The sequence below is a fragment of the Pelodiscus sinensis genome, chromosome 24, assembly GCF_049634645.1.
Source record: "Pelodiscus sinensis isolate JC-2024 chromosome 24, ASM4963464v1, whole genome shotgun sequence".
Taxonomy (NCBI): Eukaryota; Metazoa; Chordata; order Testudines; family Trionychidae; genus Pelodiscus; species Pelodiscus sinensis.
The window spans coordinates 17,158,917-17,185,288 of record NC_134734.1 but is presented as its reverse complement, the minus strand read 5'-3'; the positions used below and the strand labels follow the sequence as shown (position 1 = coordinate 17,185,288).

The 26,372-nt window shown below is 49.3% G+C and overlaps 1 protein-coding gene across 13 annotated transcripts in view; it reads right to left on the bottom strand.

The window, feature by feature from the left end:
- The window catches only part of MEF2D (myocyte enhancer factor 2D), a 223,051-nt gene that overhangs the window by 65,814 nt on the left and 130,865 nt on the right, over nt 1-26,372 (bottom strand). For all 13 annotated transcript variants that reach the window (XM_075907987.1, XM_075907988.1, XM_075907989.1 and 10 more), the window contains one exon: nt 10,879-11,082. In XM_075907987.1, the coding sequence (XP_075764102.1) occupies nt 10,879-11,082 (204 nt within the window). The remainder of the gene's footprint in view (nt 1-10,878; nt 11,083-26,372) is intronic.

Genomic DNA, 26,372 nt, shown 5'->3' with positions numbered 1-26,372 from the left:
ATAATAATAGTTCCTAACAGTTTTCATCAAGAGTCCTAAGCATTTCCCATGGGAGGCCAGTACCTAGCCCCACTTTGCAGACGGTGCAACTTTCACAGACAGCGCCCTCCTCTGTTTCTTTAAGTGCTTTTGTAAAGATAGCTCAAGGGTTAGGACAATTGGCAACCCCCAGGGTCTAGCTAGGGGCGTTCCTTCTTTATGAGCCTTCCATTGGCCCGGCATGCAGCCAGGTGACCCGGACATCGCTTCTTGGGTCTCCCCTCCATCATCAGAGAAAAGAAAACGTGCTTCACTCGCGGTGAATTACCCACAGAGCGGCTTGCCATCTTGTCAGGCGTGTGCCACCCGGATGCTGGCGCTCGAGTTCCAGAGCCATCTGGCTGCTGGCATTTACATGCAGAAAAATCAGGAAGGGGTTTTGTCGCTGCAAGCCAAACGAAAAGTCAAGGCGATTTCTTAAGCCTACAACATGCCAAAGGCCAGGGAGTCAGATTGAAAGGTACACTGGCCCAGATGCTTAAAAGATATTTAGGTACCTGACTGCCACTGATTTCAGTATCTAGTCACTTGTTCCTGCTTTGTTTCAGGGACACACAGAGGCTGCTTTTAAGCCAACTTTCTGTTCCCCTGCCTGGCCCCGGAGTAGGTTAGAGAAGCCTTTAGATCAGGGATAGGGAACCTTTTTTGGGCTGGGGGCTTTTCTGACTCACAGAAAAATCAGTTGGGGGCAGCACAATTGAGAAGCAAACAACAAAAAAACCCAAACAAACACTCACTGACTTGGCCCCCAATTGAGGAAAAAGACACTCCGCACATTCCCCTCACACCCCAGAGTCTAGGAAAGCCCAGTCTAGTAGATTTTATGTGCTCCAGCCTTGCAGTGGGGTAGCAAGGGGGCTGGAGCACCAGAGCTGGCTCCCCAATGCTAAGGAGGCCCCTGAGCTTCGGGTCCAGATCCAGGCAAGCCAGAGGCCGGATGCGGCCCCCAGGCTTAAGGTTCCCCATCGCTGCTTTAGATCTCGCCACCCCACATAATATGCACACACATACACTCGAGTTCACATGCCCGCACGCAACATGAGATCACAAACACACAGCCACGCTCGTACAAGTATACACTACACACATGCTTGTTCACACCTGCACACGGGTGTATACATGTACACATACTCACATTCAGAGCCCAGCGCACATATTTACATGCATCCCCCTTCCCCCCGGTTCCTCATACAAACACACACACGCTCTCAGTCACACACTCGCCTACACACCCACATGTTCACACTTGGCTGATTCACAGCACCCTTCTGGCAGCTCAACTGACACCTCTCCAGCTAACACCAACCTTCCCCTGCTGCCCCAGCCGGCAGCTTGTCTCCTTGCACAGAATAAACAGCTGTCCTCCTGCCTCGGAGACCAACACCATCCCCCACTCCTGACTCCTGCCCTGCCCCTCCTACTCTGTCTTCAGATCCCATTCTCTCTGCCGCTGGGTCTGCCCAGGAAAAGTGCTTACCGGGAGGTCATGAAGGCAAAACAGGGAGGGTGCTCAGAGCCAATGCTCCATCCAGGGCTAGAGATCTATGGGCCAACAGGGAGAGGCAGGAGAGCAGTTTCATTCAGGTTGGAGCTTTGTGTCTAAGAGCAAGGTCCCATTTCGTGCACAGGAGGCTTCTCCTATAGGGTAGCAGAGATGTCCATGAAACTAAGACATATTCTCTATCACTGCGGCATTCATCTCTCTTAGAGGGACCAGCCAAAATTGGGGCTCTCCCTGTGCTGGACACCATACGCAGCCAGAGAAAGGCCCTTCCCTGCAGAGCAGCCAAGGTCTCAGTGAACGAGACAAAGGATGGAAAAGGGCACATAGGGAGAGGGGAAGTGACTTGCACAAGGTCACCTGGCAGGCCAGCGGCATGGCTGTGAGTAAAACCCCAGTTTCCCAATTCAGTGCACTAATCCATTCAGAATAGGAGGGGATGCCGCAGAGAGTCCAGCGAAACTGCCTTAAATCGGGATCCCAATCCCTCAGCTGGTGCAAACTTGTGGAGCTCCCTAGTCTCCTCTGGCTCACGACATCGGAAAGCAAAAAGTCCCCAGCTGATGCCTGAAATGAAAAATATAAGCCGCTTGCTGCTTCTTTGTGGGGGATGAGATCTGTAATCCCTTCTCAAGAGGAAACACCTTAGCCTCGATTTCTATCAGGGCTCATCTTGCCAGCAAAGCAAAAGCGGGAAAAAAAACCCAACCCCAAAACCCCAAAATACGCCACTCAGTTCTGGCACCGAATTACTAACTCTCTGTCTTCAGGGCTCTGAAGGAGACTCTACTTTCCACACATGCTGCTCAGGCATTTGATGGACCTTGTTAAGAGGCTATTCCCCGGTGCAACTTCTGATTATTCTTGCCTAGGAAGGGTTAATGGAAACTGCTCCCCTGAGCCAAATCAGCGTAGATCAGTAGCTTCAGTGGGAGTCCACGCCAGATCCTAAAGAAGTGGCTTGCACACCTGGCTCTTCACACCTGACATCAAAGAGCTGATGATCTACCTCATCACCTGGTGTATGGATTGTGTCTAGGGGAGGCAGAGCATGTCAGAAGTGCCCTCTGTGCTGGCTAATCCCTGGCTGCCTGAGCAGCCATGTCAGTCTCAGAAAAGCTGGGGGGGGGGGGAAAGCTTAGAGCAGCCTTGAGGCTACTCTAAATTGTGCTGGGGAAGCAGTCTGGAAAGAGGCATTGGGGAGGTTTAGAAGCCTATCCCAACCTGACCTGAGGGAGATGGGACTTGAACCCATGACCCTGTCCTTCCCAGGTAAGCACCCTAGCCTATAGGCCATGTGGGAAGCAGCCCCACCACCTTACTGTCAGGTCGCCCCTTATCCCTCCAGGCCCAGGGGTGCCCAGCTTTTGGCCATCCCGTTCCAATGCAACCCAAAAGGGGTGGGACTCGAACCCACAACCCAGTCCTTCCCAGGCGAGCGGGTCCATATGGGGTCATCTCCTGCTGGTTGGTTTGATAGGGGATACTCCAGCATTATGGGGTCCCACTGGCACAATTGCAAAGTGCAGAACATTCATTTTTCCTGCACATCAACTAGTGTTTTTCCTCTCCCGATGCATTTTTCTTATTTCCGTTTTGGATGAGGATCCATCTATTTATTTGGTGCAAACAAAGCATTTCTCCGAGTGCCAGCAGCTGACTGACTAAACTTGCTGGATTTCAAGTGTTTGGATCTTGGACCATAAGGAGACGAGAATGCTGCCCAAAATGTTTATGATATTTTTAGGCCAAGACAAATCTGTCGAACGGCGCGTGCGAAGCGGAACACACACCACAGAGAGGGCGGACGAGGCTGTTCTTACAGGCGAGTGAAGGAGGGCCTTCTCACAGCTCCACTCACGTGGGAGCAAACGGCTGCGTCGCGTGGGTGAGGGCAGACATTCTGCTTACGCCGGGGGTGGAGAGGCAGATTCTGAGCTCCCAGGTACCAGAGAAATTGCCCCCGATGAGAGTGTGAGAGAATTTAAACCCATGTCAGTGAGAGCGGGATCAGAACCTTTGTGGACCCGGATCTATTCTTGCTCAGCACCTCATCTACACCTGCGCAAAGCAGGGGAGAGACACCGTCAGATTGGGAGGGCAGAATTTTACACTGACTTTGCGGTGGTGTCCATACAACTATCCAAGGGACTCAGCCCCTTCACACCAACACGGAAGCGGGAGTAAATTACGTTGCCTCTCACTTCAACACCTCTTTACACTGCCAAAGCAGCATAAAAGGGCCTTATTGCAAACGGGCCCGGGAAGGAAGACCAAACAGCACCATTCCTTGTTGCCCGAATGAGTTCAAAGCGCTGCAGATTCTGTGTGTGGACACCATGTCATGGCGCTGTAGCCCACTCCAGCAAGGAGAGGGCTACAGATGAGCCAGAAGAGGCTTGTGCAACCCTGGCCAATCAGGGCGGGAAGTAGTCAGCCAATCAGGGCCAGGCTGGCCCCTATAAAAGGTTGCAGGTCTGAGAGGCGCTCCCTTTCTAGTCAGAGCATCTGGAGAGAGCAGCACTGGACAGGCTCAGGGGAGCTGGAGAAAGGCTCCAGCCTGTTACTTCCTCGGCTGTGGCCTTGAGACATGGTCTGACAAGATGCAAGGGGTCGCAGGGAAGTGGCTCAGGGAATGTGATCAATGAAGAAGAGGACAAGGCTGCTTCCAGAAGGCAGGTCTGGGTCCCCCGCTTCCCTCCTTACATCACACCTAGCCTTTATGGAGCACAGCCGGTAAAGACTGTGACTTGCCCCCCAAGGCAAGGGGCTAGACTTTGGGGCTTCAGTTGACTGTTCAGACTGGTACCAGGACTGCTGAAACACCCACCGAAGGTGAGAACAGAGTGCTGGGCACTGCTGGAGGGCAGTGTCCTGAAGAGGGTGCTGCATGGGTCCAGATGATGGACAGCAATGAAGGACAAGACACCGGCCAGAAGGGGGCACCCTGCTGAGGAACAGAGCTAATTCCCAGAGTGACCAGCAGGAGGCGCTACAGTGGTAAGTGTTCCACCTGCTTTTACACCACTTTAACTATCTCGGCAGAGTTAAAGTGGTGTAGCTCCCTAGTGCGGACGCAGCTATACCGGCATAACCATAAAGGTTCTTATACTGGTATAGCTATGCCTGTACAGAAGGGGAATACGCTACACTGGGATACGACAATATACTTGTATAACTGCACCCACAACAGGTTGTACTGTATAACTGTGGGCTTGTCTTAACCCCCGGCCAGGTTGACGGGGCAATGATCAATCCAGCAGGGATCAATTTAACGAGCCTAGTATAGACATGATCAATCAACTGCTGATTGCGCTCTCTCTCTCTCTCTCTCTCTCTCTCTCTCTCTCATCGACTCCAGTACTCCACCTCAATGAGAAGTGAGTCAACAGGATAGTGTTTCCTGTCAACACACCAGTGAAGACACTACGGTAAGTAGATCTAAGGACGTCGACTTCAGCTATGCTATTCATGTAGCTGAAGTTGTGTAACTTAGATTGATCTATCCCAAAAGTGTAGAACTGTGTAAATTGGTAAAAGAACACACCCCTAACTGCCACAGTAAGCTACAAACTACAAAAATTGTGAAAAAGGGCCATGTCTACATTATTGACTTCTGCTGGCAGAGCTGTGTCAGTCCAGGAGGTGGAGGGTGTCATCTCTGACCAGCAGATCTGTGAGGGCATAAGATGAAGTTATATACAGTAGGACAGCTTGCATTGCTCATGGGGAAGTGGCTTTACTATGCGGGTACAGAGCACAGCTTTGCCAGTACAGCTGTACCCCCTCTAGGCTTACATCTACACTACAGCTGGGATCGAGGCTCTAAGATCAATCCACCGGTGGTTGATTTAGTGGGTCCAGTGAAGACCTGCCAAATCGACTGCAGATCATTCTGCAGTCAACCCTGTTACTCTACCCCTGAAGAGAAGAGTACGGTAAGTTGATAGGAGAGTTTCTCCTGACGACCCCTCCCCATGGTGTAGACACTTTTATTCATGTAGCTGGAGTTGTGTACCTTCGGTCGATTCTCTGCAGTAGTGTAGATACAGGCTTAGAGCGTAGACAATACCAGTAAAGTGCTCCTAATGCAGACATAGCCTAAATGAGAATCAGGTTCCAGGATTTTATCATCTGAATAAAGAGGTGGAGAGCTCCTTAGATCAAAATCGAAAAGAAAAGAAAAGAAAAGAAAAGAAAAGAAAAGAAAAGAAAAGAAAAGAAAAGAAAAGAAAAGAAAAGAAAAGAAAAGAAAAGAAAAGAAAAGAAAAGAAAAGAAAAGAAAAGAAAGATTGGGATGGTTGCAGTTATCCCTTACGCCCCCATGAAATCAAAGCCTCAGATAGATGACAGAGGCTGACAGATCACACCAAAGGGATTTAAAAGCAGACATGACATGACCATCACGGCAGGAGGGGGATTATTTCTCCAGCAGTGCTTTGAAGAGGTTAAACCTTGCTGCTGCGTGAGGTCCAAGCGCCAGCCTTCTGCCTGTGCAGGCATCCGCCGATTCTTTCAAGGGCCCTTCGTATCCATGCCGTCTCCGGCAGACAAACTGAATGACTAGCGGCGCTGTGTGCGTTAATTTGCGTCCGCCTGTCATGGCAATAATTACCCAGCCAACTCATCCATTTGTCTCAATTTGCCCGGACGTAGAGGGAGTTGCCCACACGCAGCTTGTTCATCAAAACTGACAAGCGCGGGGCTCTCATCACGGCTCTCGCCACGCTCGGGAACATGGCGCACGTCTCGCTGATCCTTTTGTGCTTGCGACTTCACGGCTGGTGGGAAGGGAGCTCGACTGACAGCTGAGAGGTGGAGAGTCTCCAACGCAGAACACTTCTCCGTGCTGGCTGCAAGGTCTGCACAAAGGCAATCATCTCCACTGAGAAGATAATTTGTGTTCTAACTCCAGGGTTGCCCCATCCCCGTTCACACACAAAACCCGATCGCTCAAGCGCAGTGATGCTATTCACTCGAGTTGCCTGGCCTGAGAGGGATGTATAGGCTATAGACTGAGGAGAGCAACTTATCAGCTGCTAAGACAACCATTCTGCAGTGTGGACACAAGGTAGCAGCATTCAAATGCAGGTAGTCCTCCAAGGCTTTCCCACAATCCTCCTTGTGCATCCAGAAAGGACAGGCATGTTCTTCCACAATTCATTGAGGAAACATTCATAGAACAGCTCAGTTGTGAACAGTGCTAAGGATCCCAGGATGTATCCCCTGAAATCCTAGCACCACCCAATTGAGTGCCATTCCATGTCATAAAATCATGACAGGTATGGAGAAAGTGAACGAGGAAAAGTTTTTTACTTGTTCCCATAACATACGTACTAGGGGACACCAAATTAAATTAATATGTAGCAGGTTTAAAACAAACAAAAGGAAGTATTTCTTCACATAACACACAGTCAATCTGTGGAACTCCTTGCCAGAGGATGTTGTGAAGACCAGGACTTGAATAGGGTTTAAAAAAGAACTAGATAAATTCATGGTGGTTAGGTCCATCAATATTTATTAGCCAAGGTGGGTAGGAATGGTGTCCTTAGCCTCTGTCAGAGGCTGGAAATGGATGACAAGAGGGGGGATCACAAGACTCCCTCTGGGGCATTTGGCACTGGCCGCTGTCAGAAGACAGGACACGGGGCTAGACGGACCTTTGGTCTGACCCAGTGTGGCCATTCTTATGTTCCTATGTTCTTATGGCAGTGTGGACACGGTAACTTGAGGGTTACTTCACCATGTGACAGTTCTCACTCAAGATCGGCTCACACCAGAGGAGTCACATGAGTGTAGATCACTGGAGCTAACTCTGCAGTGAAGAATGACCCAGAGAAGGCGTCCATTACAACTCACCAGCTGCCTGTATGGTCACTCTATACTGTGGACACAGGCTAGTGCTCAAATACCAGATACTAGTACTCAGGCCCGATTATTTCAATACTCACAACTGGGGCTAGATTTTTAGAAGAGTGCAACTTCAGCACTGGTTGAGAAATGACTCTTCCACGCCCCACTTTCAGGGAAATTTTGACCCAAAAAAACAAAAACAAAACCCCAAAGAAAGGTCTCTTTTTATGGAAACATTTCTGCCCAGAATCTTTAGGGTTGTGTTCATCCCCCTCACCTTTTTCAATGAAAATTCAAAATATTTTCACAAAAAGAGTGCAACAATATGTCTTTTTTTTAAATAATCTCTTTATTTTTTGATGAAAATCCAAATATTTTTCTAAAAATCTATTTTTGGGTGTGGCAAATTTTGTTTTCAATTAAATCCCTGTTTTATCACGAGTTTTTCATTGATAAAAAACGCGATGAGAAGAACCGGTTGTATTTTTTTCCACTGAAAAGCTTTCACAGACAGACAGACAGACAGACAGACAGACAGACAGAAAGCAACCAACCAACCAACCAACCAACCAAGCTCCATTTGGTATCCATCTAGACACCAGAAGAAAAAGTCAGATTTGCAAAAGACTGTCACCCAGCAGCTCCCAGTGCGACTGACGCAGACAGCCAACCTTCCAGAAAACCCCAGCCCTAATGTTTATCCAGTATGCTATGCCCTTTAGCAAAGCCAACTGCTTTTTTAGGAGCCTAAAATGGGAGCTGACATCTTTAGAAAATCCAACTCCATTAATGGAAATTTGTCCCTGAATTCTTTCAAAGTTCTACCCGCAACTAAGGCGCCTCATTCCTAGTTCATCTGGATCCTCACTGTGGCTGAGATGGCAGCTCGCTCTCTTGTTTTCACATACTCTTTGGCCCCTCTTTTGGTCGATACAGCTCAATGGTCACTTGCCCACTGAGAACTAGGCCAAGGTCCACCCAACAGCAACCAAACGCGTCTGAGTGTTGGTCCAACCTAGACTGGAGACTAGAAGCTGTCGCAGAGGTGAAAGGCTCTGCTACTGATCCCCGACACTCAGGCCCACCCACTGAGGGAGGGTTAAAAGAGGCAAATGCTGCAGGATCCAGTGATTCAAAGGGGCCCTTTAAATCACCGCTGGAGCCCCATGAGGGGCACTGCACAACGCTCTCCCCCCCCACCCACAGCACACTCCAGATGGAACCAGGGGAGGGGGCAGGAACGCGTTCCAGGCCGTGCTGAATGCCAGCTGTAGGGCTAGCATAAGCTTATCAGATTGTTGAGTAGTGGGACAACTAGTTGCTTCCCCCCCCCTTCCTTGCTGCCTCCCCAGCTGCAGTTTCTCCCCCTTATCAACTTATCAACTAGTCGATGGAAATTCCATTGACTAGTCCAGTGTTTCCCAATTTTATTTGGCCACAGAACCCCTAGAGTTGCCTTAAAAAAAAAAAAAGGCCCCTGCCATGTTTCATTGAGGGAAAAAAAAAAAAAAAAAAGCCCTCGCCATGGCTCTGTCTCTTTAACAGGGGGCGGGGGAGTGCAGGCTCTTTGCGGAACCCTTGCTTTCGCTTCGTGGATCCCCAGGATTCCCCGGAGCACCAATTGGGAAACACTAGACTAGTCGATTAGTTGATTAAACGCAATTTAACATCCCTAGCCAGCTGCACAGGCTCCGCCCCGTTTGCCCAAAGCCACGCCCCTTCCAGGAGCACAGAGCCCCCACCCCCTTGCCCAGAGGCCTGGTGAGCGTGTCAGCGCACCTGCCTACATCAATTCTACCATCTCTCTCAGGCACTTGTACATCTGTGACTTAACACACAACACCTAATTCTATGAGGGCAGCAAATGCCTGCTCATTCCATGAAGTCTGCTCCCACAAGTTTTCCTTCTCCTGTATCTAGGAGAGCAGAGGAGCAGGGAATGCAGGGGATCCTGGTTTATAACACCACTTCAATCCTATTTTGCAATTTAGAGCTTTATCTTAAAGTTAAGAGACCCCGCTCGCCAGACTCTTTCCCTCTAGAACCAAGAGCCCCTCAGAGTGCAGTGGTCATGGCAGAAGCCACCCAGTAGACTAGGGCACCGCTCATGTTAAGAGGCACCCAGCATAGCTCAGTCGTGATCACGGCAGGGCTGGAATGCAGTGTCTGATGTCCACACTCCTCCAGGGGCATCCCAGAATTCCATTCTCTTGCCCTTCATTGGCAAAGGCAAAATACAGAGTCGTGCCGTTTAAGCCCAGAAGAGACCACCAGAGTCTGAATGGCACATGCCACTCAACACTGCCCCCCCCCCCTCCATTCCCAAACCAAAATTAGATCCAAGTATCCCAGTCCACAGGAGACTAGACTCAAAGGAGCCACAGGCAGAGAACAGCAGGGACTTCCACACACCAGGGACTGAGGCCCCTGCAGTAGCAGGGAATTGATTGAGATGGACCCAGATAAACCTGAACCCACACACTGCAGAGGAGGTGGAAAAAAACCCCAACATCCCTGCCAACCTGACCTGAGGGAAAATTCCCAGAGACTGTGATCAGTTATACCGAGAACATGGGAACAAGAACCTCCAGATCCAACGTTCCTTCCCCAGCTGCGGCCACCCCTTGTACTTCAGAGAAGGGAGGTAAAGAAAGTCTTCCCTACCCGGAACACAGGGCAGAGGATAAACGGATTTTTCAATAGGGTCAATTAACTCAAGTGCATTGGGACATAATTAGCTGGAGTGACATATTACCCCTCCTTCCCATTCACAGCTAGTGAGTCAGGCCCATGAAGTCATGAGTTCAGCTTCAAAAATCAGGAGATTTATAAAAGATAGTAATGCATTTGGACCTCTTTTTATTTATCATCTGGCTTTTGAGCCTTTAGGCTTCCCCTAAGGCACATGTTCCAGCTTTTCTTCACAGGCAGGGATGGAAACTTTCATTGGGAAAAAAAGACAAGACAAACAAGGAAAAGCAAGCTTAGCTTTTCACATCATCCCGCGACTCCTGCACATGGCGCTTTCAGAGAAACACCACGCATTGCAAGATGGCGGTACAACCAAGAAAGCTGGCCACACTGGGCAGTTACAGAAAGCACCAGCTCTGACCATGCTAAAATCCTAAGTCAGGCCTAAGAAATCATGCGATTGGCTTTAAAATCAGGAGCTTTTAAATACATAAAGTTGGGGTCCTCTGTGCTCGCCTTCTCATTTCTGAATCTTTAGCGGCCACATTTTCCAGCTTTTCTCTGTTATCTCCAGGCATAGAGATTTCCTTCCATTTTTTTAAGCAAAAGCTGAGATTCCCTCTCCCCCGGTCACATGCCTCCAGGAGCTGGGACTTTAATGGTGACACCAAACACGATGAGCCTCACCATTCTGGCGAGCCTGGAGTTACAAACACAGCCCCCGACTGTCGCCTCAGCAGAAGATGGCTACCAGGGAGGCATTGGGAGAGGGGGAAGGAAAGGCAGGGTCTCACCTCGATGATGTCAGCGTTGGTCCGGCTCTCGTGCGGCTCGTTGTACTCGGTGTACTTGAGCAGCACCTTGTCCATGTCAGTGCTGGCATACTGGAACAGCTTGTTTGAGTGGTTGAAGATGATCAGGGCAATCTCGCAGTCGCAAAGGACGCTCAGCTCGTAGGCTTTCTTCATCAAACCGAACTTCCGCTTGGTGAACGTCACCTGCAAGGAGAATCGTAGAATTATAGGACTGGAAGAAACCTTGAGAGGTCACTAAATCCAGTCCCCTGCATTTACGGCAGGACCAAGCACCATCAGATCATCCCTGATGGGTGCCTGTCTAACCTGCTCTTAAATATCTCCAATAATGGAGATGCCACAACCTCTCTGGGCAATTTATTCCAGTGCTTAAACACCCTTGCAGGTAGGAAGTTTTTTCTAATGTCCCACCTAAACCTCCCTTGCTGCAATTTAAGCCCATTGCTTCTTCTCCTATTGTCAGAAGTCCAGGAGAACAATTTTTCTCCCTCCTCCTTGTAACACCCTCTTAGGTACTTGAAAACTGCTCTCATGTCCCCTCTGTCTTCTCTTTTCCAGACTAAACAAACCCAATTTTTTTAGTCTTCCCTCATAGCTCATGTCTTCTAGATTTTTAATCATTTTTGTTGCTCTTCTCTGGGCCTTCTCCAATTTCTCCATATCTTTCCTGAAATGTGGTGCCCAGAACTGGATGCAATACTCCAACTGAGGCCTAATCAGCTCAGAGTAGAGTGGAAGAATGACATCTCGAGTCTTGCTCACAACACTCCTGTTAATACGTGGTGGGAACAGGAGAAAGGGGAGGGGGATTAGAACAATTTTGGTAGTTAAACATGAAAAGGGAAAAGGGGAGAGAGCGAGAGGAAAAGATAAAGGGAAGGTAGAGAGAAGGAGGAGAGAGATAAAGGGATAGAGAAAGGGGAATGGAGTGAGAGAGTAGGGATGTAAAAATGCATTTAAAAACATAACCATGGAACCACTCAAAATCCTAGTGGTTACATGATTACACGCATTGCGGGCTCTGCAGTAAAAAGGTTTTATAAACATTTTATATGGCAGAGTCTGCCGCGAAGCCTCTCCAGGCAGCCCCTGCTGACCCCCGCTCTGGGGGAGCCAGCGTGTAACTGTAACGGAAACCATTATCGGATAACTGTTTAAACAGTTACATTTTTACATCCCTAACAGAGAGGGACAGCAAATCACAGGGTAAGGACTTTCCCTCTTTATGCCTCAGTTTCCCCAACTGGACAACAGGGAGGATAATACTCAGTTCCCCCTCCTCCTCTGGAGGGGGGACTAACCAATTCATCTCTTCTGAGCGCTACAAGAGATTCCAAAGGCAGACGCTCCAAAAGTGCAGAGATGATCCTCGACGCTGGAATTACATATTACAGAACCAAGGGAAAACACATTTTAGCAAAAAGCTCCGGCAGAGCCACCATCTGTCTGGCTTTTAAGACGGACTTTTAAGCAGGAGAGATCTCTCTGGCATGGGCCATAGCCGTTCAAAGCTCACGCATCATTGGAAGCTGCACACCTCAAGCCAAGGAGGTTGATGCGCAGTTCTGCTAAGGCCCTTTTCCTCTGGCAGCGTAAACGGGCCTTGGCATCAGTGAGAATTTGGGCCAGGGCACCAGTGCAGACCCAATTGCCCTGCGCTCTTACACCAGTGCAAGTGGGTAAAGATCACCAGGAACCCCCTCGTTACGCTAGACTTTCAACATGTCTCATGGCCCCCATTGTGCAGTACAAAGGGGAGTGGGAGATATTCCCAGAGCAAATGGTAGGAGTTGTACGCCCAATTTGCATTAGTGTAAATCACTCAACAAGGATCCCGGCAAACACTCAGGCCCGCAGGTGTCTGAGAGTCTCACTTCAAGACATCGCAGATCCTGGGCCTGATTCTCTGTTGCCGTGAACCTCGCCTCATCGTACATCAGTGCAAAAGGGTGTGTGAAATGCGGCCCATTCTGATCCAGTAGTGTTGCACACTTCTGTTGCACACGTGTTGCACAACAAGCGGGAGTCCATGGAGAAGCAAGCTGGCACCTCTGGCTACTACATGGCACAGAGGTACCATCCAGAGCCCTATGCACAAAACTCCCTGCCCGTGTACTCGGCCTGTCCTTGACTCCAAACCAGCAGTGGCCACTGCGGTCCCTAGCTGTGCTTCTGACACAGACAGGTGGAAGGTTCTCTCCCCCCGTGGGGGAGTCAGTGATCAGATCAGCAACCTGACAGACCCTTCGCCCACCGTGCTAACACTGCTTCCCACCTCCTCAAATGCCATAGCCAGGGCGAAGGAGTGGGTTGCACGAGTGGACCTCCTCCCTCTCAGGGGGCTGCAGGATTGTCAGAACCAAGACAGCCTGCCAGGACCGGGTACTTTTGCTCACAGCATTTGGATCCCTAGAACGTGCAGATGGTGAGGATGGAACTGTAGTCGCTCTGTAATTGGCTGCAGAGGGAGCACATGGCTTTCACCGTCAGTGAGCAATCAGCCTGCACCTCCCTTTACCTGCCCGTGCTTTACATGCCTGTCACTTTACTAACACCAGTAGGAAAAACACGACTTGGGTGGAAACCAGTGGAATGTGGCAGCTGCGAGGTGGGCAGTGGTGGACCAAAGTCTCATGGGCCACATGCAGCCTGTCATTAACCATTCACTGCTCCGGTCCTAACTTAATCCACCGTAGCATCAGCCACCAATTCACAAGACTCATGTCCACAGCTGTCAAAAGTGGTATCATACATTCTGCAGCCCCCCCCCCCCCCCCATCTTCCTGGCATGCTGCAGCAAAGAGAATGGATCAGTGCGTCGACCCCAGAGGCTGGAGGGAGAGAGAGAGAGAGGAAGGCTGGCCATGGGCGAAGGTGTGGACTTGGGTATCAGGCACATGGGTTCCATTCCTGCCTGTGCCACAGACTCCCTGGATTAGTTCCTTAATCTCACTGTGCCTCAATTTCCCATTAGTAAAATGAGGGCATGACTCCCTATCTTCCTCTTTTGTGCTATGATGGCTAAGGGATTTAGGAGCCTGTGTTCCCATTGCGCTGGGGAGCTCCCAAAGATCTTAAGGTATGGAGAATAAAAAAGGAAGAAGAGGGAACATCATACATGCCGCAGGGAAATCTTATGCTTTAATCTGGAATAAGGAATTTCTGATTCCTGACTCAGAGCATCCACACAGGGAGTTAAGCAGGAAAAGTTAAACAGGAATAGCTACTTCAAACTAACTTCCCCTTATTATGGGTTTGTACAGCACCTAACATCACGGTTCCCCAATCTCCTCGCATGTCCCAACGCATCAAATAGCACCCTCAGCTGGCAGAACCTTTCCCCCCACACACACTGCATTCCCACGGTCCTCATGACCTTGTCCAAGTGTTTTTCCACATCATCCATCAGATTTGGAGGGTTACCCGCTTCCCCCGTCCTCCTCACCCACACCGCCTCGAAAGTAGCTGTCAGTAGCAAGGTCAGCTAATGAGGAGTCCTTTGCTGGACAGATCCTTTTTCTCCTGACAAATGGGAGCACTGCCTGCCCTTATCTGCTGATAAGGCCACCTGATCCATGGCAGGCGGCGTCTTATCGCACAGTGCACTTCTGCAGGGGGCACGGCAAATGGAAACTGAAGCACACTCAGAGGATTGGCTTCTTATTGGATTGTGTCCGTGAAAATTAAAGAGCCCGGTAGCCATGTGCACCGGTGCAAAGCTGGGGTGTAAAACACTGCTGGGCTGTTGGATTTTTTTTTTGCACCCACTTTGCACTAGTACAAATGGCTGATGGGCAATGATGAACCAGACCTGTCAGAGGGCACACTGCCTCCCTCCCGGCCTCGCGGCGGGTCTGCAATATCCTGCCATCAATCCCTCCCTTTGTGGGGCCCTACAGCCATGCTCACGCGAGATCAGCCTCACAGGCATTGCAAGCTGGCTCCCAGACCCCCGGCTTTCTCTGCTGCAGCCGACTCTGGTCTGAGCTAGCCCCACTCTCTGCAGCTTCCTGCTTGTCTGTAATGGGGAATCAGCCAAAACCCTGCTCAGGTGCATGCCTTCTTCAATACTAGGGTCATACAGCCTGCCCATTACAAGGCCATAAAAACGGTGGTTTGTCTCCCATTCCTTTTAACAAAGCGAGCCCCCAATCCTGTTACACCCTTTCTCCCACTGGCAGTCCAGTGAATCACCCAAAGGAGCAAGGACTACTCATGAGAACAAGGATTTTCAGGATTGGGCCCTTACCATTCAATTTGAAATGGGCCTGAATCTCATTTATCCTAAGCTCTCTTTATATGGCAGGGGTGGTGTAAGCCACATGCTTGTGCTGCCACTCAGGAGAGATTTCAATGCCACCCGATGTATTAGCACCCACAGCTTGGTTCGTTGTTTCTATGGGTGGTGCACATTTGCAAATGCCTTGGGGCATAACACAACATTTATTCTGCACAAGGACGGAGGGAACACAGGCTTCAAAGTGAGTGGAAATCACAGGGCCTTACGTATAAATGAGGATCACACCCTAAAAATCACTCTCATCCATTCAGGGAAGGCAAAGAGGAACCACGCAACCAATACAGACAATCAAAAATGACGCAACACCCTGCAGATTGCTCTGTGGGATGCCGGCGCAGCCTTTGTCCACAGAGAGCTTGGGCACCCCCTGAACAGGGCTGCTGCAGCCCCGCACTGCTGCCTCTGTATTAGAAGCAGCAGCATTGGGCAGCAGGCAGGAGCCTGTCTGTGTGGAGAGCCAGTTTTTAAACTGGCTCCCCTCGCGGACTGTCTCCTGCCTGCCATGCTGGCTCCGCCCCTAGGGACTCTCGAATATTTGTGCAACTGCTAAGTTTTGATGCAGTCACATGATTATTAAATTAATTGATAGCTAACATCCCTAGCTTCAACCCTTCCTTGAATAGGAGCCTTCATGTGTAAACTCACGGGGGCCAAGGATTGTCTCTCCCTCTGATTCCCTGGCTCTGGCAGTGTTACAGCGGCCTTAGCCCAGGGCTGTCCTAGAAAATTAGAACAATCCACCTCCTGGGCAGCGTAGTTAAGCCAACCTAAGTCCCTGTGTAGACAGACTTAGGGCAATGGAAGAACTCTACTGTCTCTCAGGGAGGTAGATTTTCTATGACGAAGGGGGAACTCTCCAGTCGGTGAAGCGAGCGTCTCTTCCCAAGCGCCACCACGGCACAGCTTTCCTGTGGGAGCGTTTCAAATACAGACCAGGCCTCTGTGTCCATGAGACTCGTGCCCTGGCATTTACACTGTGCCTCTCTGCTTCCCACGCGGGATTCACTTTGGCCTTGCTGGCCTCCTCCCTCCCCTCTCTGAGGTGATGAAGTAGTAACGAGATTTGGCGCTAATCGTTTCAGCCCTTTCAAAGCGCAGGGATGGCACGCCGCGCAGCTGCTCCCCGCCACGTGAGGCTGCTAACCCCTCAGAGACTTGGTCTTCTGGGCTAACTCCCTCTCCCTCTCTCTGCCTCTGAGCCCTCACGGTCACGTTGCCAGGGTCTCCGAGAGCGCCGGCCTGCACGACGGCAAATCAAATTACTTCAGGATCAGCGCGGGTGTCATCATCAGACTCCACTTCTCTCTCTGCTGCCTGCTGACAGATTTGGGGGGGGGGAAGCAGCTTAGCTTTGCTGCATGATAAGGATAGCTTGGCAGCTCAAAACTTCTGCTCCCAGGAGGTTACATGGGGAGCCTCTAGCCACTCCAGCTCTGGAAAGAAGAGGGGGGATTAAAAGGCCCTATGTGGCCACATTTATAATTCAGTTTCTCTCATTGAAAGGCCCCTCATTCTGTCTACTAGCAGAGCAGCCGTCACCTTAACATCCGAGCTCCTGAGTCCAGGGCTCCGAAAGTAGACAGGTATTCGATAGGTAGATTTCTAAAGGGCATTTCTATAGCTAAACAAAGCAGATGAGTAGCAGATAGCTCCATATGACAATAGCTAGCTAGATAAGCATGTTTGGCTAAATACATGTGTATGGAGATAGACAGACAGACAGGAGTGCAGGTAGACAGCTAGATAGATCAAGGGAATAGTACAGAGATAGATTGGATAGAAGGGTATGTATGGGGATAAAGATCAGATGGCCAGACAGAGAGGTATGAATGGATACAGCTAGCTAGATAGAGGGGATAGACAGACTGGAGCACTAATATTCAACCTTTTTTCATTTGCAGACCCTTCAACATTTTAAAAACGGAGATGCAGATCCCTCCAGAAATCTTGTTACATAGTCAGTGAATCCCAGGGGTGTGCAGACCACAGGCTGAAAACGATTACATTGGATAATGGGGTATGCATGGATAGAGCCCCGTACAGATATAAAATTTGTATCCGTATCTGCATCCATGCAGGGTTCTGGATACAAAACTCGTATCCACATCCATATCTGCAAAAATGAGCTGCAGATATCCACACTGGATACTGGAGGATATAAAGCAGATAGCCACAGATTTGCAAGGCTCTATGCTAGGGATGTACAATCCTGTTTGATGGGATAACAGGTTAAACGTGATGTTAACTGATTAAAGGAGGTAGCTGGAGGGGGGGATGGGTGCTGGACAGGGGCTGCTCCAGGTGGCAGGAGCAGCCCCTGCTTGCAATGTGCCTGAGCTCACACTGGGCAGGGAGGTGCTCCAGCCCCCACCAGTTAACTGGAACCTATAAGCATCACCAGGTAAGGTTTCACATACCTGCTCTAGGCATGGGGATAGCCAGCTCTGAATAAGTTAGTGCAGCTGCAGCACCATGAGCTGCTAGCCATGGACTTGTGCAAACCCTACATACGTGCTCAGCGGGCTAGCCCCTCCATCTCTGTCTGCTTCACACTTATACTCTCTTCTTCATGTGCTAGCTCAATCTGGTTTAGAGTGGCTATGTCTCTTCGGGCTAAGAACTACATCCGCAGCACCAAGTGCAGACATCCCCTTTAGTATAACTGGGATTCGGGTCCTGGGAATGGAGGCTACTGGTATTTGCTGATTCCTTTCACCTTCCATTTAAAAAGATTCATCTCCCCTCAACTGGATGGTGGAAACACCAGCTCGTGACTCAAGAGGGCTAGATGCATAGCACCCAGAACAGACCGTCTGCAAACAGCTCACAGGGTTGAAAGGGAGCGAGCTGAGAGGTAGACCCCGTGCATGACAAATAAGTTCCCAGAAACTGGATCTGGTTGTGAGTGATTCCGCTACAGCTGACTGGGTGAAATTTATCCAGAAACTCAACACTGTAACTACACTGCTTCTCAGGCTGCCCTCAGGGGTTGAACCCGGAAAGGTGGATCTAAAAGCATAAGATTCTAGTGCTCGAATTAATGGACTAGAATAGATCCATCCGCATGGGGGCAGTAACAGACTCTAGCGGCTGTACATGGACCAACCACTAGAGGGGGACAAAGAGCCAAATTTTGTTACCATGGGTTACACTTGTGACCAGCTCTTGGGGGTCTGGTCAGAGCAGGGATGGAGAGCCTAAGGGTGTGTCTAGACTACCTAGTTTTGTCGACAAAAGTGGACTTTTGTCGACAAAACAATACCAGCGTCTACACTACCGCGGAGTTCTGTCGACATAACGTCGACAGAACTCCGCGGTTTTGTCGACGCTGGTAAACCTCATTTTACGAGGCATAACACTTTCTGTCGACAGAACTCTGTCGACAGAAGGTGTTATTGCCTGTAACGTTGCGTCCAGACACATGGAGTTCTGTCGACAAAGCGGCTTGCTTTGTCGACAGAACTCCATGTGTCTGGACGCAAATTGTCGACGGAAGTTTTGTCGACAGTATCTGTCGACAAAACTTCCGTCGACAAAACGCGGTAGTCTAGACGTACCCTAAGGCCCAGGGGCCGCATGCAGCCCCTGGCTTACCTGGATCTGGCCCCCGAGGCTTGGGGTTCTCCCCCCAGCATTGAGGCACCTACACTGGTGCTCCAGCACCCCCCCCCATATTTCCCCAATGGGACTGGAGCACACAAAATCTATTAGCCTGGCCACCCCTAGATTCTGATGTGCAAGGGGAATGTGGGAGTGTCTTTGTCCTCCGTCGGGGACCATGTCAGTGAGAGTGGTTTTTTTTTTTTCGTTTTTTTTTTTGAGGCTTTAAAAGCAGATATCCTCAGATTTGCAGGGCTTTTTTGAGTTGTTTTTTGTGTGCGGCCCCTGACTGCTTTTTCTGTGGGTCAGCGGTCCTCAACTCAAAAACAGTTCTTCCCCCCGGTTTAGAGGTTATTAGTATTCCAGAAAAAACTTCATTACCTCTTAGTTTATCTGGCCCCATTTTTCCAGCCTTCAAACAACAGTAAATACTGTGCCTTTGTGGGACACAAAGGCAGAGCTAGAGATAATTGACAAAACCAGGAAAATGATTTGGCACAAAATTTCAAACTTGATTCCATTTCCCAGGCTTCCATACAAATTCAGTTTTTCACGAACTTTTCCTATAATATTTCTTTTCTTACTCAAACTGTTCTTTTGCCAATACCACCTTTTTTCAGTTTTTTGGAGCACAGTTTTTGGATAAGTTTGTAAAATGCCAGGAAAATGTGTCACGGGGAAAGATTTATGAAAGTAAGAAAAAAGTGATACCGTTGATGAAAAGTTTTGTTGTTGAAAAAGAAGGCCATTATTTAACCCCACTCATACACCCCAAAAAAAGTTCACACAAAAAATGATGAAGTGCTTTATTTAGAGGTTTCTGTTTTGGGTGTCCCCAAAATATCATACCAGATTGATGCCCTAATTGTTTTGCCTTTGACAGAACCACACTAAGCATGAATTTAGCCAATAAATTGTTGCAATGGCTAAGGACCTGCAATAGCACATGGACAAATCACAGTTGTGCCAAGTAGGTAAATAGTGCTACCAAGTCTGGACATGTCACTCAGTTACACTTTTAGAGGTAGCATTTCACACCCACTTCCCTTTGGTGTGCACCTCACGTGGCCAGTGACACCAAAGAAAGAGTCAGGATCAATAACGATTTGGTGTAATGTCATGTGCCAATCCACAGCCCATATATGCTGTGATGTTTCAGTGTGCAGCAATGGAGAGTGTTTCATATTGGACCAACCCAGTGGTGGCAACACGAAGAGTGATCAATAACAGGGATATCTGGGCTGGAGAGGTGGCTCTTGGCCATGTCTGGAGGGGTGAAGCTGGAAAGGAGGGAGAGCAAAGAAAGCAAGTCTTGGCTATTCTCAGCCCTCTGAGAGAGGAAGGATGGGCCAGTGGTTAGGGTTTGGGAGGTTTGCATTAGATTCCCTGCTCTGCAAACAATGTCAGCCACTTACCCCAGATTAACATTACAAGGACAGAAATAGGACCCAGGGATCCCCAATTTAATGACTAGGTTATACTGCCTCTCCAGAAATAGCAACTGACCCCAGGGAGTCCTCTTGTCCAATCCCCCTGGTTCATCCATTAGACCCACCCCTCCTTCCAGACCCAGACATAGAATCTAGTGTCCCAACATCCACTGCTTAGTTCTAGCCGCTAGCGAAGTCCCTGACATATAACACCATCAATTAACATTATCCTGCCATTCAAGTCTACCAACCTTACCGTGAACAGGGAAAGAAACCCAAAGCCTTTCAACTCCAGATAAGCAGACAGCCTGGGATTTACATGGGCCTGACCCTCATCTAGAAGAATTAACCTTCTAAGCCTAAGAGGGTAATTAAATCTCATGTTTCACGGCATAAGCTGATCGCAATAGGGGTCAGGAAGGAATTACTTCCACACACAGCCCTGCGCCACTGGAGGATTTTTGCCTTCCTCCAAGTGTCAGACACTAGTCTTTGCTGGACCTGCCTTGATAGACTCGTGAGCTGATCTATTACGGCAAATCCAATCCTGTAATTCCTCTAATGTCATTACAGACTATGACTGGCTCTCCTCTCTTGTGTTCGGCTTCAACTTTAGGGCCTTGATTCTGATCTCACTGATCAAGGGCAACGCCATTTATTTCAGGGAAGTCATGTGGATTGCCTAGCACAGCAGGCAGAACCAGAAACATGCCCTTTGCACTCTGAGGTTGCAAATGTGCCAGTCCAGTCTGGCAAGATTCCTAAGTCTATGTCTACACTGCACAATTATTTCAGAATAAGCTTTTCCAGAAGAAATACTCCAAAACAGCTTATTTCGAAACAGCGTCTCTATACTACAGGGAAGCCTGGAAATTAGTCTGAAGCCGGCTCCCCTAATGTGGACAAGCTACCCTGATTTAGAGCCTCAGGAAGCACTGGGGAGTGATTACTCTGACTAGCCTGGGGGAGGAGCTATGTTGAAATAGCAGCAGTGGAGCGTCCACACTACTGCTATTCTGAAATAGCTATTTCGAAAGAGCGTTATTCCTCGTGGAACTAAGTTTACGAACGGCAAAATAAGCTGCCTGTTATTTTTCAATAATTTCAAAATAACGAGCTAGCTGTGTAGATGCTCACATAGTTATTTCAAAATAATGGACGTTATTCTGAAATAACGCTGCTGAGTAAATGTACCCTAAGAGATAGATACAGCACTAGAGAGGAAGGATTGGCCTGTAAGGCAGAAGACTAGCTCTCAGGGGACCTGTGTTCGATTTTAACTCAACCTCATCGACATGCTGGGCTTTGGACCAAGGATTCCAAAACCTTACAGTGCCTTACACTGCAGAGGCAAATGATTATTTATGCATTAAAAGTGCACCGGTGCAAAATTGTTGGTGACTCCCAGGAGACCATCCAGACAGGAAGGAGGGTTTTGTAGTTAAAGGCCCTAGAGCTGGATTTGGGGGATCTGGATTTAATTTATGGCTCTGCCACATGCTCCCTGCGATGAGTCACTTAATCTCTACAGGTCCCCCCGCCCCCATGTAAATATCTCCCTTGGCATGTCTTTTCTACTCAGACTGTAAGCTCTCCAGAGCAGAGTCCCTGCCTTATTACCTGTGCATGCAGCCCCAGCCAAATGGCGCTCCGATCTAGTTTGAGTCCTTTAGATGCTGCTGTGGTACATATAAAGGTTGTTTCTCCCTGGTCCAGAACCATCAGGACCTCAGTGATCCCGAACCAGGGAGTTTTCTGGACCAGGGGAGTTCAAGGCTCCCTCCCAGCTGTCAGTACCGCTCCTGGGTGCCTGCCTAGGCCACTAAGCTATACTCCCGGTCCTGGCCAGGACTGCACTCCCCACTGCCAGCCTGGGCTGCACTCCCAGCCTCTGGCCCCACTGCCACCAGCCGGGGCTATGTGTCTGACCCTGCTCCCATTTCCGGAAAGATTCTCTGGTTGCCGGACCAGAGAGTACTGACTGGATTTTAGAGTTTCAAGCTGTAACAATGACCGATACAAAAGGGAAAAGGGTCAAGGCCTGGCAACCCTTTTAGACTGTAAGCTCTTGGGAACATTTCTAATGTGTTTGTACAGCTCCTAGCACTTGAGTGCTGGATTTGAGGCACTCCTGCCCTATAAATGTTAAACAACAATCCAAGAATTGGCTTAACGGCAAGTTGAGGTCAGGGTCTCCTGGGAGCTTAGAGCACTGGTATGTAAGCAAGCATGCACACAGCAAAGAGTGCTAGTTATGCGCGCACGCGCGCGCGCACACACACACACACACACACACACACACACACACACACACACACACACACACACACACACACGTGCGGAGATACCCCCATATGCAAAGCAGCTTTAACTGGAAGACACAGAGGCAGAGCCATGGCATGAACGCACACGCATAATTCAGCAGCATCCGAGTCCGTCACAACTGGTGGGCAGCATTAGAGAGGAGAGCTTCTCCCCACTCTGAACCGCAGGAAAAGCATTCATGGGTATGGGGATGGAAAATGTAACACTGAGCTGCCACAAGGCATGGGCCACAGATGCAGAGTGGAACCACACAATGGATTTAAGCTAGTTTTTGCCATTTCATCCCACAGACTCTAACATGTGGAGTCAGTACTGGGCAGCTAATTTAGGCAGCTCCACAGTCATCTTATGTCTAAAATACACCCCTATGAGCTGTTTAGCTCCTTGAACTGAAACAATAGAACAGAGAGAAATGATGGAAGAAAGGTGGAATCTTTGTTAGTGCCTAGACATCATATGTGAGATCAGGGTGTCATTGTGCTGAACATACACTCAGGCTCCATCTAGACCACAACAGTGAGTCGACTTAAGCTATGCAACTCCAGTTCCATGAATAACATTGCTGGAGTTGACATATCATCAATTGCATTACTCGATACTGCAGGGGGTCGACAGGAGAAACTCTCTTCTTACTCATCTCATCAGGGTAAAGTAACAGTCAATCGGAGAGCAATCTGTGGTTGATTTGGCGGGTCTTAACTAGACCCGCTAAATCAACCGCCAAGAGATCAATCTCAGAATATTGATCCGGGCTGTAGTATAGACATAGCCTTAGGGAAAGAGATCTTACAAGAACAAGCAATCAAAATAGACAAGGGAAGGAAAAGGAGGGACTATTATCTGTATTTTACTGATGAAGAATTGAGACCCAAAGACATTAAGAAACATGACCAAGGTCACAAAGAAAGACTATAGCTGGGCAATTAGCCAGCTTCCGGTCCCAGGAATATATGCCTACAGGATAAGGTGTCTGACTTTGGATCTCAGAGTTGTGTGTTTGACTCTGAACACAGGTACTGCTGCCTAAGTCTCAGCTCAGGGTATAGCAGATTCTCCATCATGCACAGCCTTTAAATTGGAACTGGACTTCTTTCTAAAGCTACGCTGCAGTGCAGCAGGAAGATAAATGGCTTGATATAGGAATCCCTGGGTTAATTTCTAAAGCCTGTGCCTCTCCGGTGGTCAAACTACAGGTTCATAATGACCCTATGTGGCCTCAAAGTGCATGAGTCCCCTCGGGCAGGGGCTACTCCAGCCCAGCTCTGTCCGCAACGTGTTTGGGCCTGCCACAGATAATGGCTGCTCTGGACAACTGGAGCAGCCCCTGCCTGCAGCAAACCTGGACCTGCCATGGGCAGAGGCTGCTTTGCAGCAGCCTCCTCTCACTTCCCCGTTTCCCCCCGCACTGCTGCCTCTTATAAAAGCAGCAGTGTGGGGGAGAGGGGGCAGCTGGAACCATGGAGACGGTGCTAGGGAGAGCCAGCTTTTAAGCCAGCTCCCACCATCACCAGCTCCTGCTCCCCCTCCTGCCCTTGCTGCCTCTGATACAGAGGCAGCAAGGGGGGGAAGGGGGAAGTAAGTAGTTGACTCGACTAACCAATAAGCCTAAGCTTATCGGTTACTCGACTATTTGACTACTCACTTACATCCCTGCCAGTGACCTCAACAAAGCTGAGACGAGCTATCCCGGGCAGAGATCAGGCCCAATGTCCAAAGCCCTGTTTCTTTGTCCCAAAGGCTGCTTCTTTCTCCCCTTAGGTGCATCCTTGCTGGCCGAGGGAGGGAGAGGGGGAAATAATTTATACTGAAGCCAGCACTGCTGACCAATTACACAGCCCTGCTGCTTCGTTAACTTCCCGCCTCCCAGAGGGTTTTGTTGGGTTTGTTTTAAAAGCAAACCGATACGCTGCCTGATCACACAAAGAGCACAGATCTAATCTGGGGGAGCGGGGTGGTGGTGCGATTCTGCATGGAATCGAAGCAGTATCAGACAAAAAGCATCCCGGTTAGAAATGTTTGTGATTTCAAGGGGCTGGTAGAGGGAGAACAAGATTAAAAAAAAAGAAAATAAAGGAGCTGCAGGAAAGATAAAGGAGCCCCTTGACTTGCCCCTAGGCAACCGTTCCAGCCAGATGTTCTCAAGCCCTCGATTGTCTCTCTCTTTGTATCAGACCACTTTGTGTTTTTATTATAGGTATCATGTACACGCTGTACTCGCTCTCTATTTCTTTTTCCATTAGCCCTTTATAGGAGCTATAAATCCCACTGCCAAATTCTTTTTTTTTTTTTTTTTTTTTTTGTCCTCACGCTGGCTCCCAAGCTGCCTGGCTCTGTCCTGCCAGTGGTGCTGTGGTAAAGGAAGAAAGGCAGAAGAGAGCAGCATAACTTGGTGGATCAAGTCCAGAGCAGTGCTAGCACCAGAACCTCTGGGGTAGCTCGCTCGCTCTCTCCCTGGGTCTCATGTGCCCCTCTTCGTCTATGTAGGCAGGGATCTCTCTGAGGCAGGGCTGTCTCACACAGTGTGCATGTACAGCACCTAGCGTCCCGGGGCCGTGATCTTAGTTGCGTTTATATTCTCATAGCAGCTCATGGTGCTCAGTGCCGTACAAACACAGAACAGACAATTCCTGCCCACACTAAGCATACATCTACATTTGAACTTAAGGACAAATGGCAAGGGATGGAATATCCCCATTTTACAGCTAGGGAAAGGTGAAATGACTTGCCCAAGATCACCCAGCAGAAGTGTTGGGAATAGACCTCAGGTCTCACAAGAACGGTGATCCTGGGTCAGAACAAAGGTCCATCTAGCCCAGTATTGGTCCACAAAGGGATAGCACCAGATCTAGCAGAGGCTGCAAATGAAGAGCCAGGTTGCTGATGTGAGCAGGCCCGGCCCTCCACGCCCCCTGGAGATGTGGCAAGATGAGAAACACAGCCCCCAGCACTGCTAAGAAGCAGGTAATTGACTAATTGTGTAGTCGATACAAATTGTTTGTATCGACTACAAATTTTATCAACTACAAATTGCATCGACTACACGATTAGGCAATAAGGGTTGGTTCTCTGACCTGGCTTGTGCCGGTCTAGGAGCTACCCCCGCTGTAGCTCTGCAGTTTGAACGTAGTAGGAGATGGGTGTGCAGGCAGCCTGGCTCCTACTATATTTAAACTGCAGAGCCGCAGCGGGGATAGGTCCCCGACCGGCATGGGCTGGGACAGAGCTGGGACCCTTGCAGCTCTGCATTTTAAATGTAGTAAGAGCTGCCCAGTCCCGAACCGGCACAAGCCAGGATTGCTTGGTCCGCCTTTTAAGCCGACTCCCCCAGCACCTGTCGCCTCCCTCACCCCCACTTTGGTGCTTCTCATACAGAGGCAGCAAGGGGTGTGGGAAAGTGAGTAGTCGAGTACTCAACTCAACTCCCCGATAAACTTAGGCGTATCGGGTACTCAAGTACTCAACTACTCGCTTGCATCCCTCAGCACTGCCAAGCCCAACCTCTGAGAACTCTTGAGGTCTGTCCCCCAAACTCAGGAGAATGGCTTTAAAATCGTGAGCTTTAAAGAAAGGAAAAAAGGCCAGAGGGCTTTCTCTAGACTTTCTGGCAGATGAGCCTTTGGGACCACATTCAGGCCACGTTCCCAGGCTGTTCTCTGCCATCCTGAGGGCTAGAAACATTCTTTTCTTAAACCGATGAAAGCTAATATTCACCTGACTCCAGGAACTGAAGCTTTGAAAAAAGGATACCGGCATCAGGAAACTTGCAGTAAAATTACAAGTGTCAGCAACCCAGAGTAGTAACTGGTGTGGGAACCACA